Source organism: Muscardinus avellanarius, assembly GCF_963383645.1.
Source record: "Muscardinus avellanarius genome assembly, chromosome: 4".
NCBI classification, from domain to species: domain Eukaryota; kingdom Metazoa; phylum Chordata; class Mammalia; order Rodentia; family Gliridae; genus Muscardinus; species Muscardinus avellanarius.
This window is the reverse complement of record NC_137789.1, coordinates 156,755,889-156,773,596: the sequence shown is the minus strand read 5'-3', so window position 1 is coordinate 156,773,596 and position 17,708 is coordinate 156,755,889. Positions and strand designations below refer to the sequence as shown.

Here is a 17,708-nt window from a genome sequence, read left to right as displayed (position 1 = left end):
TTCTCTGTCTTTCTTGTGGTAGTGTAAACATTAAGCTATAAGCTACATCCCTAGCCCATTATTTTAATTTATTCTAGCAATGTATTTATTTTGTGACAGTGGGAATAAAGCCCATGGGTGTGCTAGCTCTCAGCTACAGCCCTAGCTCTATTTTATTTTGAGACATACTCTTGCTAAGTCGCTGCATGCTGGCCTCAAACCTGGACTCTTCCTTCCTCAGCCTCTCAAGTGCTGGGATCACCAGTGTGCACCACCACACCCCTCTAAGGCTTTCTCTTTATAATGATTGGCCACTGACTTGTCAACCTTCAGTGCCTGGTCATTGGTGACTGGTGGACAGCCAGTCCCATTTTAGATCCAGCAAAGATGGGGAGGAGCCCTGTCCTTGAACCCCTCCACCCCACCTTCAGCATGCGTTATCAGAAGACAACCATGGAAAACCACTTCCTCTTGATTCAACTGGGCTAGACCATGTGATCAGAGGCCAAGGGAGGAAAAAAATGGGAACCAGTTCCCAGCATTGCCAACAGCCGGCTCCCAGTGCATGACGCTTGGCTGACATGTCAGTACTCATTTTTCAGAGAATTGAAAATCCATTTAGAATAATGAACGCACCCATTAGTGTAGACCTTCAACTAAGACAATGATACTCGGCCCACAGACCCTCATGCTCTGATAAGATCCCGTTGGCTGGTTCCTTTGTCTGTGGGAATGTTCACAATAAAGCTGGATATTGTTGGAAGGAAGTTGTTAAAAGTTCTTCAACTGAATAGTTTTCTGACTTCTTCCATGCAAAGATAAAGCAAAGATTTAAAGACCCTTAAACACAGTGTTTAGTGTCAAAAACCCAGGACGTGAGCATTTCTAATAAAAAGAAACTATTAAAAATGCTCCTAGGCCAATCTAGATGCCTAATGAATAATTGCCAAATTGAGTAGAATTAAAACTTCCCTGAGCTCAGGATTCCAGTTGTTCCTTGTAATTGTTTGTGCTATTGTATTTGACTATATAAATTAGGACTTCCTATTTGGGTCTCCCAAATTCAGTGTTGAAAATCAATAGTGAGGAAATTGAAGATTGTAAAATTCCCATCAGCATCTACCTCCAGATCCTCAGGTACACTCTACCTGAGCTCCTCCAGGGTGAAGCAGGTATTTCCCAAGCTACCCCTTCCTCGCTGCGAGCCCCACTTTCCTCCCTGTCTCATTGGGTTGGTTTCTCAGCCCTCCAGCCAATCCCCAGCAGTCCCTGCCACAGGCGTCTGGCAGCTCCAAAGTGGGGAAGGGAAGGTTCCTACAGTGGGAGCATAGGAGGACATGCACCTGCAGTTCCTTTTGGAATTCTAAACATATTTCCTCATAAAAACACGTGGTATTTTAGATGTAAAACTATTACCTGACTTAGAAATCCAAGTGCATTTTTCTCATTAAGAAAAAAAAGATGAAGGGGTTTAACTGGTAACACAGAGTCAAGGATAGTATGCGTTAATAAGCATTTAACAGGAGGTGGAGCAGGAGGGTCAAAAGGCCCAGTTAGGCAACAAAGTGAGACCTCATCTAAAAATAACATTTGATTTGAGAGCTAGCCTTCAAAACAGACTGAGTCGATGGAAAGTGCACTTCAAATCCAAATAGCCCGTGGCCTATCCTCTCTGGCTTTGGTGTGCGTAGGATTCTGCTCTCCCTTGGCCAGCATGGTAGGTGCTGAGTTTGGGAGAGAGGAGGAAATGGCAGACCACCATGATGACGACTTCTATTATGGCCCTTTAATTCCCTGTCCCGATTTTCGTTTGGATCCTCAAAAAAGCTTTCCTGCTGGGTAGATAATGAGCAAAATGTTTTAGATGAGGTTTCTGGTTGGCATAGCAGTTCTCTCTCATTAAAAAATAAGTAAATTGGAATCCTAGATTATAAATAAGCCTTGTGTGGATTTCTTCTGTGCATCAGCTTGCAAGAGTCTAGACCTTGCAGACTGAGCTCAGCATCACCTGTCAGAACTTTGAAGATGATAAACAAGCCCTGGGATGCCAGTTCTATCTCCCCATGATCACAGCCAGGCCAGGGAAACTTTTAATTTGTTGGGTAGTATTTCACTGGACAAATACTTGACTGTACCCAAGGGGATAGGGTGAACCCGACAGAGCAGATTCTACCCTTTGGTATTGCCAGCTTTGATGGTGGCTAGGTCAGTGGAGGAAGAAAAAAGGCTCAATAAATGAAATAAGTGGTGACGGTGAGAAATGGTATGAAACAATAAACAGGGTGATGTGCTGGCGAGAGGAATGGGGAGAGAGAGGGCCCTGCTGAGGGCCCCCAGGGCAGCCTCCGAGCCCGGGCTGGAATGATCCTGTGTGGGGGTCACAGGAAGGAGTGAGACCTGAGTCTGCTTGGCTGAGGGAACAGTGACTGCAAAGGACAGGAGTTAGGGCATCCTGGGCATGTCAGGAGTCAGAGAGAGCTCAGGATGGTCACAGCAGGATGAGCAAGATGGCGCTTGCCGGAAGCTGAGGGTCCTGAACTGCAGGCCCAGGGAGGGATCTGGGTTGATCAGTAGTCTGGTTGGGAAACAGGTCGAGGACTTGGCCATGTGGGTTGGCCTCCTGCTCTCATGATCTCTGCGATCCTGGGAGAGTGTCTCAAACACATTGCATCTCAGTTTTGTCATCAGTGAAATGGGGGTAAAAAAATCATAGCATTGTTGTCAGGTTTCAACAAGTTAAGCTTATAAAGGATTAGAGTGAGCCCGATAGGATTTAGGAGGCTGACACCATGGGATTGTAGGCTCAAGACCAGCCTCAATTTAGTGAGGTTCTCAACTTAGCAAGACTCTATTTCAAAATTAAAAAAAAAAAAAAAAACAGAGGGCTGAAGGTATACTGCTCTGAGGTAGAATGCCCTGGATTCAATCCCCAATAAATAAATAAATAAATAAATAAATAAATAAATAAATGGAATTAGAGTGGGTCCTGCATATAGTGACTGCCAAATCAGTGTTCACCATTGTAATCATGAAGTTACCTATTGATTATGTAATCCATACTGAGCGCTGCCTTTTTGCCCCATAAATGGTTTTCATCCATGCTTCTCCAAGCTTCATGTATTCCTTCTCACAGAGAATGTTTCAGTATGAGTCAGACTTGGCTGCTTAAAGTCCCTGGGAGGTTTCCCTCTGCACCCCAAACCCAAGCCCTGCGCTGGAAGGCCGCCATGCCCTGGGCCTTGTCCATCTCCTGCAGATCTGGGTCCACCTGTCTGCTTCCCACCACACATCCAACGTTAGCCCGGCTCCCATCACCTTTTTGTTTCTGCCCCTCATGAAGCTTTCTACTGCTTCAGGGCATGTAACTCGTATTCTCTCTTTGTGTATACATAGAGAGGTGTGCTGTGATATAGAGTGAAAGTGATGCCTTTATATATGTACGTATCAGTTGGCCTGATTCTCTGGATCCCGCCGAATCTCCCCTGCCTCCATCCCTGCACATATTAGTGAGATCGAAATACATGGACATACCATCATTTTACCTGTTTCCTTCCACAAGCTTCCTTTCCTTTTTCCAACCAAGAGTCTGAAGAGAGACTCTACAGAATAGGAAAGAATCTTTGCTAGTCATTCTTCTGATAGGGGACTAATCCCTAGAATATATAAAGAACTAAAAAATTGAACATCGAGAAATCAAATAACCCGATCAAAAAATGGGCAGTTGAGCCAAGTAGATACTTCTCAAAAGAAGAAATACAAATGGCCAACAAATATATGAAGAACTGTTCAACATCATTAGTGATCAGGAAAATGTAAATCAAAACTGCACTGAAATTTTATCTAACTTGAGCAATGATCAAAAATACAAGCAGTAATAAATACTGGTGAGGATGTAGGGAAGTAGATACACTTATATACCATCAGTGGGATTGCAAGTTCGTGTTCTCTTGATGGACTCCCCTCTCTATATTTTGGCTCTTATCAAATGTCTCCCTTCATCAATCACCTGCAGGTGAAGAGACTCACTAGAATTGTTTATTTAAGAAGTGATGAAGCCAGGCACAGTGGCACATAGCTGTGGTCCCAGTACTTGGGAGCCTGAGATATGAAGATCACAGGTCCAAGGCCAGCCAGCCTCAGAAACTTCTAAGACCCTGTTTCAAAATAAAAAATAAAATAAAAAGACGGGAGGCATAACTTAGAGGGAGAATGCCTCTGGGTTCAATCTTCAGCATTAAAATAAACAAATAAACAAATAATAAATAAATAGGTAGAAGAGGTTTTGTTTTGTTTTGTTTTTTAGAAAACAAGATCGGCCAGGCGTGGTGGCGCACGCTTGTAATCCCCGCGCTTGGGAGGTAGAGACAGGAGGATCGCGCAGGTTCGAAGCCAGCCGCGCCCGCTGGTTTAGGAGACCCTGTTTCCAAATAAAAATGTAAAAATAGATCTGGGAGTGCAGCCCGGAGGTAGAAGGGCTTCCAGGAACCCCAATATCACCAAAAAAATAGATCAAAAGCAAAGCACACCCATTTGTGGTTGTTGACTCTGAACAATAAAAAGAAGACTATCAAAGAATTCACCCAAACATGTGGCTTAAGAGGGCGTGGTGAATGGTGGTAGTGCTGGCACTGACAGGACACCCATGATAGAAAATGTCTTATAAGAAGCCTTTGATTCTTAAACAGGTTGAATCTGAGAAGGTGATGGCCTGGAGACATGGAAGTGAGGATGTGCAGTTGATATCATAGTTTAGACTGTGCTTGGGTGAAATGGCCAGATGGGAAAGTATGGACTGGGGATACATCAGTTTGAAAGTTAATGAGTTCTCTGGGGAACTATCAGGATGGAGAAAGAAGAGAGCCAGGAGCTGAGGCTTGGGGGATGTTCAAGTGGAGAAGGCAGGATCTGGCCAGAGAAGTGGGGAAAACAAGAATGATCAGGTACTGCCCAAGTGCAGCTGTGTGTGGCCAAGACGGTCCAAGACCAGAAGCATCACAGCAAGGATGTCAGGGAGCTTAGCATGAATGTCGGATGAAGTCTTTCTCATTGTTACTTATTTCTATTTAGTACATTTTGAGACTGAGTGAATAAATGAGGTTCCATTCTTTCCTTTCACTGTTACATGTAGAAATTGTTCCTGGAGTCTCAGTTTTAGTAATGAGCTCAATTTTTCATTTCTTACAAAATAAACTATGAAAAATCCTGACATTTTTCACTCCCTGCCCTGAAAGCATTCAAAGGAACAGCCTGTCTTTATCTCTCTAAGGGACAAAGTCATGAATGTATTTGGAAATGCAAATTTGGTGTTTGTCCTCAATTCTGACATTCACTATGGTATAACTTTGAAAAAAATGTGTACAACTCTATAGTTTTGTCTTACAATTTGTAAAATAAGATTTGAATTAGCTTCCACTGACCAGAAAAGGGGTATAAATTTATCAGTTAATGTTGTAAATGGCCTGGTCCCAATATCTGGGAGGCATTGTAGGCATGGTAAGTTATGTTACTGTACAGAAGAGACAACTTAGTGCTTGGGATAGGAATCCATTTGAAACATTTAAAGAACACTGTAACTAGGTTTCTTTGAATTTCACAATGGCATGTAAAACATCTTTTCAAAATCGTAATTGTTCCATAGTACTTGATTGCTTTTATTTTCCAATGGGCTCCATCCTCCAGCACGCCCAGGGCTGTAAAGCAATGGAGACTTTTGGTTTGTCATCATAGGTCTAAAGGATTCAGTGTGTGTGTGTGTGTGTGTGTGTGTGTGTGTGTGTGTGTGTGTGGTACTGGGGTTCCTGGAAGCCCTTCTACATCCGGGCTACACTCCCAGATATATTTTTTTTATACTTTTTTATTTGGAAACAGGGTCTCTTAAGCCAGCACAGCTGGCTTTGAACCTGTGCGATCCTCCTGTCTCTGCCTCCCAAGCACGGGGATTACAAGTGTGCGCCACTATGCCTGGCCAAGGATTCACTTTTTTAAAGTTTGTTCTTTTCATAATAAAAGTAATACATGGCCAGGCATGGTAGCACACACTTGTAATCCCAGCACTCGGGAGGCAGAGACTAGAGGTTCACAGTTCGCAGATAGCCTCAGCTACTTAGTGAGGCCCTTCACAACTCAGTGAGACTCTGTTTCAAAAACTAAAAAGACTAAAAAAAAAAAAAAAATAGGGCTAGGGGTGTAGCTTGAAGGTAGAATGCCCCTGGGTTCTATCCCCAGTACTGCAAAAAAAAAAAAATGTATGTGGTGATTATAGAAAACTTAGAAATGCATGCAGACAATAAAGAAAAAAAATCATAATGAATTCATAACCCCAATACACCAAGAAAACCAGCAAGAGCATTTTGCTAACACTGACCTTTCTCTGTCTGCTTCCTGCTACCATATCCTGAGATCCATGGTCTCCTGCCTCACATGGATTGAACCCAAAAATCTCCAAGGAAGCTGTGAGCAATTATATCTTCTTTAAGTTGTGTGGTCAGCTCTTTAGATTATAGCAGTGCTAAGACACTCCTCTCACTAAGCCCTAGTGGTTGATGGTAGTCCAGAGCCATCTTGACCCATAGAGAATTTGAGCAGCAAGAAACCCGGTATCTCATCCAAGGTCACATATAATACAGTGAGAGGTGGGACAGGCCCTGGCTTGTGACTTGGGCTTTACAGGTGCTTCCCCTCCACCCTGCTACATCTGGATAACACAACCTGCCTGTGTGGGTAGCTATGACCTTAGGCTCTAAAAGAATCAGGGCTCTGTTTTGGTGTGCTTGTGATAGTCCCTTGGTGTCAGGCACCTTCCCAAGCTAAGTGTCAGCTCTCCCTTTTCCTGCTTGATTATCCCAAAGCCTAATATCAATAAAAAGAAACTTTTAATTTTTTTTTATCTCTGCCTGTTGCCTCTCTGTTTTCTTGAGTGCTCAGAATGGCCACCTAGTTGGCATAGAACTTTGCCTTTCAAGACACTAGGAGGCCTTGTCATAGAACCCATCTGTGCCTGACATCGGTCACTGTGACTCACCTTCCACCTGAATAAACAGCAATGTTGGAAGAGAAGGGAGAAGAAAACACTGATTTGCTGATACTTAGAACCTCCATGGTAACTGCCCATCTCTGAGCCTTTTGACAGTAACCTGCTCCAGGGAGACATGATGACTCTTGCAAGATTCAGATTAAATCTGAAAATTTAGCAATAGATTCTTCTTTTACAATAATATTAGATTTACAGAAACATTAAGAAGCTAGTACAAATGATTCCCAGATAACCCACTTCCCTTTTTCTCTACCCTTCCCATTTTTCATTAGTATTGCACATTTGTTATAACTAATGAGCAAAGAGGGGATGTGATATTTTAAATCAGCTTCATGCTATTTTCTTATTTCCTTGGCTATTACCTAATGTGCTTTTCTGTTCCTCAGCCCTATCCAGGATCCCGCGTTTCATTTAGCTGTGATGTCTTCTTGGGCTCCCATTGGCCAAGATAGGTTTTCAGAAGGTGTTAGATAACATTGGCAGTTTTGAAGTGTATTGGTCCATTGTATTGTAGGATGCATTTCTTTGGGTCTGATCTCATGATTAGACTAGGTTACAGGGTTTAAGGAGAAAGACCACGCACATAAAGTATCACTGTCATTATACCACGTCAACAGCATATGCCATCCACGTGACTTGTAGCTGTTGGTCTTGGCCTCTTGTCATCTGGCTCAAGTCGGGCTGGCCATGTTTCTTCACCGTGAAATTACTCTTTTCTGATTAACTTCAGCCTCTGATTCTTTTGAGGATCTTTGAGCTGTGTTATTTGCAAATCGCATCATTAATTTTCACTTGGGGAATGTGCAGATGAGATGAAAGGATGGCATTGTTATTTGATTGAGATTGAAGATGTGAATCGGAAGCATAGAAATGTTTTTGCCTTTATGGCAGCATCAACATCCTTTTGCCGTGAATCAGAAGCTGCTCTGTCAGTTCTGTATGATTTTTATTTAGGTCTTGGATATTTGGGGCTAATAGAACTGCTTAATGGCTTTTGGAATGTGGACTCTGGATTCTTTTGCAGTACATGCTAGCCACTTCAACATGGTTCCCTCACTCGGTTTTCAAAAGAATATTTACCCCTCTCCCACTTTGGGTACCTCTGATTGATTTTTCTCTCTTAATAGGCGTTGCTAGTGATTTTTAAAGCAGAATTCCAAGTATGATGCCTAGGTTTCTCTGACCAAGTAATCTCATCAGGAGTTGTCTTCTCAGTGGTGAATTGGGTGGCTTGAGTAGATACCCACTGGCACCTAAACCCTGGAATTTTCTAATTATCAGTAGTTACCTCTGATTTGCACAAAGTTATACAAAAGGAGCCTCAATATGTGGAGGCTAGGAATCTGAAATCCTTGGCTGGTTGCATGCATTAAGCTTTCTGAAGGCCCTTTTCTGTGTTGCCTTACTTGAGCCTCCCTAACCCAATGAGACCCAGAATGGGAAAGGGATTGGAATCATGAGGTCCCCACTTTATGGGGGGTGGAACCTCAGATGCAGACGGTGACATGAGGCCATGAGTGGGGAAGAGTGAGGACCAGAGCCAGGTCTTATGGCCCCAAGATGTTCCTAGTTCTCCACATGCATCTTGGAGCTGCTGTGTCGGTCTCCATCTCTGGTGAACTGAAGCCCTTAAGTGAGCATCAGGGTGCTGTGGACCTGGTCCCCCCTCCCTGCCATGCTTCCCTTTGTACCCAGGCTGGCTAAAGCCAGGGAGGGACAGAACTCATCAGGCAGCTAGGTTCTGAGTGACTCATGTTGGGAGGATCTGGATTTCTCTTGGGGGACATCTTCTTTGCCTGTTTTTTTTTTTTTTTTTATAACCTGCAGAGACATCACTGTAAAGATATTTGCCAGTACAGATGGGCCTCTCACTTCCCTCTTGACTGGCCTGTGTCAGGTCTGAAAAGAACAAAGTCAGAAAAAGAGTCAGGCAAAGCAGACATACAAGTTCAACATGAAATCAGACTGATCGTCACTGAAGACACTTGTGTTCAAAATCAAAATATCTACTGTGCTTTTTTCTGTCAAGACTGGTGCAAACTGACCATTTTATCAACACAGAAAGCACAGCAACAAAAAAGCTCGAAATTTCTCTCAAGTATAAGATATCCACATTTCTTATTTAGATAACAGTGGGCTTCGTTGATGTGCAAATTTATATTATGAAAAACAAAAATGTATGCAAACTGTGTGTTTTATAAGGTCATATATTTTGAACGTGTGCATCATTCAAGACCTGCTTTTATGGTTTGTCAACAAGATCACTCCATAAAATACATTCTGATATCTCACAGCTGTAGATAATTTATTCTGTCTATCCCTGCAGCACAAATAAAATTTTTATTTGCATCATCTAAAAGAAATACCAGTGTATAAATACATAAGCAAAGCTCATAAGAAACAGTCTTCTGACTACAGATGCTGCTAAGGGGATATTGTGCAACCAATTAAAAATCTGAGAGATGGCTTCATTATCCATATACATAGATAATAAATACTGTGCTCAGCAAATAGTGCAGTTACTCAATTTCTTAAAAGGGTTGCACAACAACCCACAAGTGCTGGCACGGCCTGCCTTCAAATCCTCCTAGGAATATTTAGAAAGGAAGCCTCTTTGAGGAAGTGTTGGAGGCAGAAAAGGCTGTTTTGGGATCCTGCAGCTGGAATATGTAGTCTAAAAGGGAAATGTGTGGCGATTTGAATACTTTGCCTATAGAAACCTGAACGACTGCTTTCTCCGCAGCCGAGAGCCCTGAAGGAACTGTCCTGAGGACTCAGAATACTCTCCACATGGGATTTGTGCACCCCTGGCCTGACTAAGTTGGACCCAGGGCTCCCTGGTGTCCCCAGAGTCAAGGCCTGCAGTGGTTATCTGAGTTTCCTCGTTGCCCAGGTGCATGCTGATGGTTTGGCTAGGAGACTTGGGTCTCACCCACTATCTCCTATCTCCTTCCTCCTAAGACTGTTTCTAGGGAATTCTAGAAGTATCTGTGGCCTGGAGGAAAATCTCCCAGGCTTTTTGGTATGGTGGCTGGGACACTCATGGAAACACCCTGCTGCTGTCCCCTTTCTACGGGTGGCGAGGGATGCAGGATGCCAGCTTTAGATCTCCTCCAACAAGTTTAACAGACCCTTGGACAACTAGAGTTGTGATTGACTGATTTAACAACTTAGAATAGCTGGTCATTTATAATGCAACTGGTTTATTTATATGGTGGAAATATTAAGATGCTTCTGATCAGCTGGGCATGGTGGTGCATGCATGTAATGCCAACATTTGACATAAATTTGTTCTTCTTTATGGATGAATAAGACTCCACTGTGTGTACATACCACATTTTTTTATCCATCCATCTATTAATGACACTTAGGTTGGTCCCACACTTTCTTGGTTGTTTTACCCAACTTTTCAGGGCCACGGTGACTCTGGGCAGGGAGTAGAATTTTCAGTGGTCCAGGAGGAAGTCTGGATGGATCTCTATGTTTCACTCCATGATTTCTGATATTTCTAAAAGGCCTTAACCCAATTCAAAGGTCATGCGCAACAAATTGCAGTTTTCATTCTGTGGTCTGACTCTGTAGAACCCACCCTTACATGTGAACCCCATGGGTCCTGAGTGAGAGACAGCTGTTCTGCTGGAAGAGCTTGGAGAGCAGTGCCCCTGAGCAACGTCCTTGGCAGCAGCAGGGGCTGATCTGTGCTTTGCCTGCACATCCCGCAGGTCACCTCCCTGGCTTGTCACCCTTTGCCTCATTGCAGGAAAATCACAGCACCGTCTCACCTGGCTGCCACACCCTTCCCGGGGCATCTAATAGAGGGATGCAGATAACACCGCCCTTCTGACTGACATGCTCACGCTGGGACAGAGACCACTAACTGAGCACAAGTTTTCAGCATCCCTTGCCTGAGAATATGAAACAATCCAAAGTTTGAAATTCTTGAGACAGCTAAATCTACTGAAGTGAAGTTATGTTTAAAATATAAGGACTGCCAGGTTGTGGTGGCATACGCCTTTAATCCCAGTACTTGGGAAACTGAGACAAGGGGGTTCCAGATAGACGCCAGCCTCAACAATTTAGCAAGTCCTCTAGCAAATTAACAAGACTTTGTTTTTTGTTTGTTTGTTTGTTTGTTTGCGCTACTGGGTATGGAACTCAGGGGCATTCTACCTCTGAGCTATATCCAGCTCTGTTTTTTTATTCTTTCTTTTGAAACAGTCTCACTGAGTTGCAAAGGGCCTCACTAAGAAGCTGAGGCTGGCTGCGAACCAAGATCCTCCTGTCTCAGCCTCCCAAATGCTGGGATTTCAATCGTGCATCACCATACCCAGTGAGACTCTGTTTTAAGGTAAAAATGTAAAGTAATACTGGGGATGTAGCTCAGAGGTAAAACAACTCTGGGTTCAATCCTCAGCAACACACATATACATAAAATGAGTCCCCATGGTGAAACCTTGTAGAAGTGCCTGGCTCCAAGTAACATTGGCAGGTGCCTGCAGTAGGCAGGATGGGTTTTTAAAATGGAAGCACCAGCTCTAGCACCCAGGAGTGTGTCTGTCATGAGGCAGACGGTCCATAAATACTAGTGAGTGAGTGAGTGCACACACAGGGTGGCAGCCCCAGGAGCAGGGTACACAGCAAAAACCTGATGTGCTGTGGTGTGCACTGGAAGGCCCCCACGCAGGCCTCGGGACAAGGACTCCAGAGCCAGTGGTCGCCCCTCTGCAGCCAGGAGGACTTCTCTGTCTTCTGTCCAGAAATCTCATGCCTTCCCCCTCCGCCCAGCACTCCACTCCTGTCCACAGAGGCCAGAGCCCCCAAACCCCCTGCTGGCAGTGCCTGGACTCTCCTGCCACCCATGAACACTCCGCTCACCCCAGCCCTGAGCACTGGCACCTTCCCCCCACTCAGCCTGTGACCATGGTCCTCCCTGCCTCCTCGCCACATGGTCGAGGGACCCAGTTCAGTCTTCCAGCTCCAGCCACACCCCTGACTCCCAGTTGATCCCTGTGGCAGGCCCTTAATAACTGGAAGTTTAGAATGCCTGTGACCAGCCTGAGGATTTTCTGGAGAGGCCGTGAGAGACAGTTCATGCTCCAGTAGTAATCCCTCTGTAACCCGACTGTAACTGCAGACTTCCACATCGCGCATGATAAAATGGTGTGGATTGAAAAGTATGTGGGGAATTGTAAAATGTCTAGGATTAAAATTTCAATACCATTTGTGCTCCATAAATGTGAACTCTTTAGTAACTTAAAACTGTGCTATTATGACTCAGGTCTGAAAATTATGAGCCCTGCTTGAAGAAATGGGAATAACATGTGAGAGAAACTGGTCCCATCCTTTACCTTGAAGGCAGTACTGTGGTCACCGAATAGCAGGGCTGTGACCTCATAGGAGAGCAAGCCCAGAAAATCACCGTATTTGTTAAGAAAGCGATACACTCTCCAGAAGAGAAAAATGTTATACTTTCCATTAGGCTTGTTTATGGAAATGGGGTGGAATTGAACTTGTGTCAGTATATTAACTGGTTCGACAGACGGGACCCCAAGAAACAAGAGCATATAATAGCTATTGAATGGCTTGATTTTTTTTTTAACATAAACCAGTCAGTCTGAACTAGCAAATTAATTTTGTCTATAGAATCACTTACTGAAGCATATAAAATTAGACTTTGTAAGTACAGAAAGAAGCTTTGGCATTGTGCTGAACAGATTCGCTGGGACTTAAGTAAATGGATTTAGTCTTAATACAGCTAAAGCCTCAAGACTTTTAATAGAGAGCTGATCTCGAGTAAAGCATTAATTCATTTTAAAAGTCACCGCCTGTGCATTTTTGTCACTTGTGGAAAGGGCGAGTGATATACTTTGACTGTGATAATGACCCACGTGTGTTATGGCCTGGGAGGAGAAAATTAAATGTGTTTTCTTTCAGGTATTATGTCGTCATGGTTAGGTCGACAGAGAATCCATCAGTCTTCACACTTACTCTGATTTAATGGTACATAGGTCTTATCTAGACTTATTTAACTTCCAAGTATTTTCACTCTGTCGTTTCTTTAATAAGCTTTTGATGCCAATGCTTCCAAGCAGGATGAAAACTGAAACACTTTTCTTTTGATTCAGGGGCTAGCCTGTGGGACGGGGGAGGAGCTTATGAAGTTGCCAGCATCTCTCTTCTCAATGGAGACCTCGGGACCCCAGTGAAGAGCATCGACACACAGGTCAGGGTTGTGGTTTTTGTTTTGTTTTGTTTTCCTTAGCTTTGAGACTGCTGAGGTTTTGGAATCACATGAACTGCATTGGGATTCTTTAATTCAAGTTTTATCTTTATCCATTTCAACACTAACTTTTCTTTCATAGAAGGAGATCTTTCTTCTTAAGATAAAATGCAACCCAATTTGATGTTCTAACGAGTGCCCCAGCCTTATTGTGTCTATTGAAGATTATTTATTACACACATCACCAGATATTCAACTTCTAGGTTCTGTTTACTTAAACAATGGGCATATTTTTTCTATTCACATCTATTTCATCAACATTTCACTCTTTTCAGTTGATTATTGGTACGGATGTTTTCACGAAACTTCAGATAACTCATAATGAGTTTTGATGCAGCCCAAATTCTGTATACTTTGACATACATTTGATTTTCACCCTCTATGATACAAAATAATAATATATAGTGATTGAAATATGAGTGATTAAATTTAACATTTAAGTGAGTTTTATTTGCCAAATTGGCATGACTTTCTTAAATTTTAGTATTTGTAGGAACAGTTGGAAAATGATAAAAATCTATAGAAACATGAGCTCTTTGGGGAGATGAGACAGATGGCTTCGTCCTTGTGTTATTGGAGCTAGTTTTAGATCATTTTTCATGATAGGAAACATATTTTTTAAAAAAGCATTTGAGAGTGTGAAAATCCTAGGTAACTTTTTATAATGGATGCAGGGGCCACTTGTATGTAATGACAAGATGATTCGCATCATTAATTCATTCTCCAAAGAGCTTGCATTTGAAACTGAATATTAAGAAAGGTTGGTAGTTTGATTAAAGAATCTAAACTCCAAAATTGTACTTTTAAAACACTGCTGTTTCACAGAGATTGTGATGAATTGAATATGCAAAGGGCAAGTCAACCATGCTGGTATTACTCGTTTCCTAGTAGGAAATACTAAGATGATAAAAAATTCATTATGCTATTAACTGGAAAAATTAGAAACAATATCCTAGACACAGAAAAAGAGGAGTATACCATTTGATAAAAACATATGTCTATTCAAAACATTTATAGAAACTAATAATATAAACGTATGGAACAACCTAAAGTTTCTTGGGTGACAGAAGCCACTAGGAGACTTTTGCTAGGATTAGAGTTGCCAAATTTAGCAAATAATATAAAATGCCTGAATAAATATGGATTTCAGATAAACAATGAATTTTTTTAGGATAAGGATATCCTATGCAATATTTGGGATATACTTATACTCAGACAGTACCTGTGACTCAGCGTCGCTTCTCAGGAATGCAGATTTCACAGAGTGTCCTCTCTGTTATCTGGTAACCGATCTGGGAGTAATCGGAGCAGCAAGTTCTAAGGGGTCACAAGTTTGCCTCCAGTGTGGACCAGGTCAGGTTAGCTGCTCACCTGCCACCTGGTAGACATCACAAGATGTTCTGAGATCAGTCAGCACAGCCCTACCACCACACTTACTTTCTACCTGAGGATCATGGGTCATAAGCACCATCTTTGGAGAAAACTAGGAAGACATTGTTCAGCAGATGTCCCAGTGCCTCTGGGATTCTACTTTAGAATTAGAACCACAAGGCTGAATGGCACCTAAAATAAAGCACAGGAAAACAATCCCATGTTACTGACATTACTTAAGAAAATAGGGATGTCAGGGAGTCAGGAACAGCATTTCGTTTGATGCCCAGGGCTCATCTCAGCATGCAGCGACCTCAACATTATGGCTCGATAGTTACTAAATGCACTCACTTTGGGTGGACAATTACTGATACCCTGCACGAGAAGGGCTGCATGTAAGGTCTGTTAACATGGGTGTGTATGTTTGCTGGATTCTTCAGAAAGCAGATGTATGTGCTGTACAAGTAGGAATCTGGCTAATGGTATGTATCTGTCCTAATTATCAGTAACAATCAAGATTTTAATTTTGCACTCTGTCAACACGGTGTATCTTCCCTACAAAGCATATGGTAACGAGTATTTCTGCAGAGCAGTGATGCCTGTTGCACTCTTAGGTCTTCTTTCTTGCTCCCTGCTAGCTGCCCGGCAGGTATTAAGCATACACAGGCAGTGAGCAGGGCAGAACGCATCCAACCCCAGCATCTGCATCCTGGCAAGGGGAGCATCACTAAATTAGGATTGTGGTAAGTAGCAAGAGAAAATCAACACATTATTCCAGGTACCAAGAGGGGAGAGACATTTTGATAAACAGCCCAGCAAAGACCTTTGTAAAGAGGTGGCAAGATAGTCACCTTTTCCAGTGAGTTTCAAGGAGCTGGGCTAAGAAGAGCAGGTGTGTGACTGACTGGTGTGTGACCGGCAGGAAGCAGGGGAGAGGGATTGTGTTTGCGGAATGGGAATCAGGAGGACAGACGGACAACAGGAGGCCATGATTCCTCAGGATTTCCCATGTGACCTTGCCTGGAGAAAGTGCACATTTGTCCTGAGAAGGTGACAAACTGTGGTCCTCTTTCTCTGGTAGATAAATACTTGCATCATGATTTTATGGGACTTACCAAACCATAGCATTAGATTTTCGTAATCATTTTTCTCCAGAGAAGACATGTGCAGTATTCACAGTAATGAAAGGTGTTGCTCATTGTCACAGCACACACAGGGGTTGGAAAAGAATTTCCAAGACAAAGTTTGGAGCTACAGACAGGTTTATTTAAGAAAACAAGAAATACACAGTCAATGGAAAATGCAGGCCATGTCAGAGTGAGAGATACATGTGGGACTCATGGTTCCCCTTTTACAGGAGACTTTCATGAGGCATGAGTAGGGGTAGGTATGTAAGGATGACATTACTCTGGTAGTCACACATGATTCAGGGTGTCTTGGTCACCTCCTACGTCCTGATAGGTCATTCAAGGACATGTGAGACTCTGTTATTTTGATGGTAAGGAAACTGGGCTTGTAATCAGGACATGTCTTTGGGTTTTGACATGGCAGGTGGGGCTCATTGGGGTCTGTGGTCAGAACACTCATTCATTCCCCTGAAGTCTTTCTCTTGCTGCCACCAAAGGTTAAGCAAGGCACCACACATATGTACACATAAACACCTCACTCTCAAGCATGCCTTCTGTCTGCATGGCTGTCAGAGTCCAGGAAGGCAGGACTGGAAGTGTGGACAGTGGGTTTCTAGTGGGAATGCGACAAGAGCTGTTCACTGGACAGAAACAGAGAGAAGAGGACTTCATGTTCCTTTGGGTTTCCTTTCAGAATTGCTTTCCTGAAACCGGGATCTAACTCATCACCTTTCTTCTTGAAATGTTAGAAGGGAACTTCATGCCCACCTGTGGAGACAAACTCTGGGTACAGTAGGAAACCACATCACTTCACAATCTAACTGCATTCATCACTGACCACCATTCTTCCCAGTCCAGTGTGCTGCCCGTACCCCTCCATAGCCTTCCCATGCCCCTGTGGCCTTTCTGATGCCTTTGAGGCCAGGATGAAGTGATGACTACCCCCACTGTGTTTTGTCTGGGCTCTGATGGCCACAGAGATTCACACGTGGGTCCCAGAATAGAAAAGAGGAGACTGGGAGGAGGTTGGAGCAGCAGCCTGGGAAGAGAGGGGGCAGCTCACACCCTGCTCATGAGAACAGCTCACACCCTGCTCATGGCGACGGCTCACACCCTGCTCATGGCGACGGCTCACACCCTGCTCATGGCGACCACTCACACCCTGCTCATGGAGCGTGAGAATTGCTCAGACTGGGGAGGTATTTTGAAGGGAGTGTCGATCAGACTTGCCCAGAGATTAGTACATTAAGGACGAACCCTGTGCTTCTCTTCTGGCTCTGCCATAAGAACCTGCTGAGTTTGGTTTTCACTACATGGTTGACTTACTACTGCGTACACTTAGTTCTCAGTCTGGCCACATGTTGGAATCACCCGGCAGACCTAAATCCTCAATGACCAGCGTGGTGCCTTCCTTGAGAGTCAATTGAATCTGCTTAGGGAAAGACCCAGGTGTCTTCCCTTCAAGGGATGCCTCAGGTGACTTTTGAAGCACACATGCTCTAGAAGCGCTGGGCGGGACTGGGGGTGTACCAGACTCTGAACTGACCGCTGAGCATCTCGACCCGTGACTTAACAAAGGTGCTGTGGGTGCCTCTTCTCTTCGCTGCTCCCACCCCGCTCTAGAGTCTATGGTCGAACAGATCTGAAGGGGATGCTAGGTGGTCCCTTTACTGCTACCGAAAGCTTAGGTGGAAGAGTGGAGGGGCAGGGAGAACATGGCCGTGTGCAGGCCGCAGGGCCTCTAGCCTCCTGGGTACCACATGCACTAAGCTTATCTGGTTTCCCTCTCTTGGGAGCCCTGTTGGAATGAGATGAAACAATAGCTTTAAAGATACCTTGTGCTTCGTGCTTGTGAGGCTGACACAGGAGGATGGCAGGTTTGAGGCCAGCTTCAGCAACTTAGTGAGATCCTGTTTCA

General features: G+C 43.7%; 1 protein-coding gene across 1 annotated transcript in view; it reads left to right on the top strand.

Moving 5' to 3' along the window:
* ADAM12 (ADAM metallopeptidase domain 12) overlaps positions 1–17,708 on the top strand; it is a gene marked incomplete at both ends in the record, with an annotated part of 329,128 nt that overhangs the window by 39,000 nt on the left and 272,420 nt on the right. The window contains one exon of the mRNA XM_080694881.1: positions 13,138–13,235. Within this exon, the coding sequence (XP_080551007.1) occupies positions 13,138–13,235 (98 nt within the window). The remainder of the gene's footprint in view (positions 1–13,137; positions 13,236–17,708) is intronic.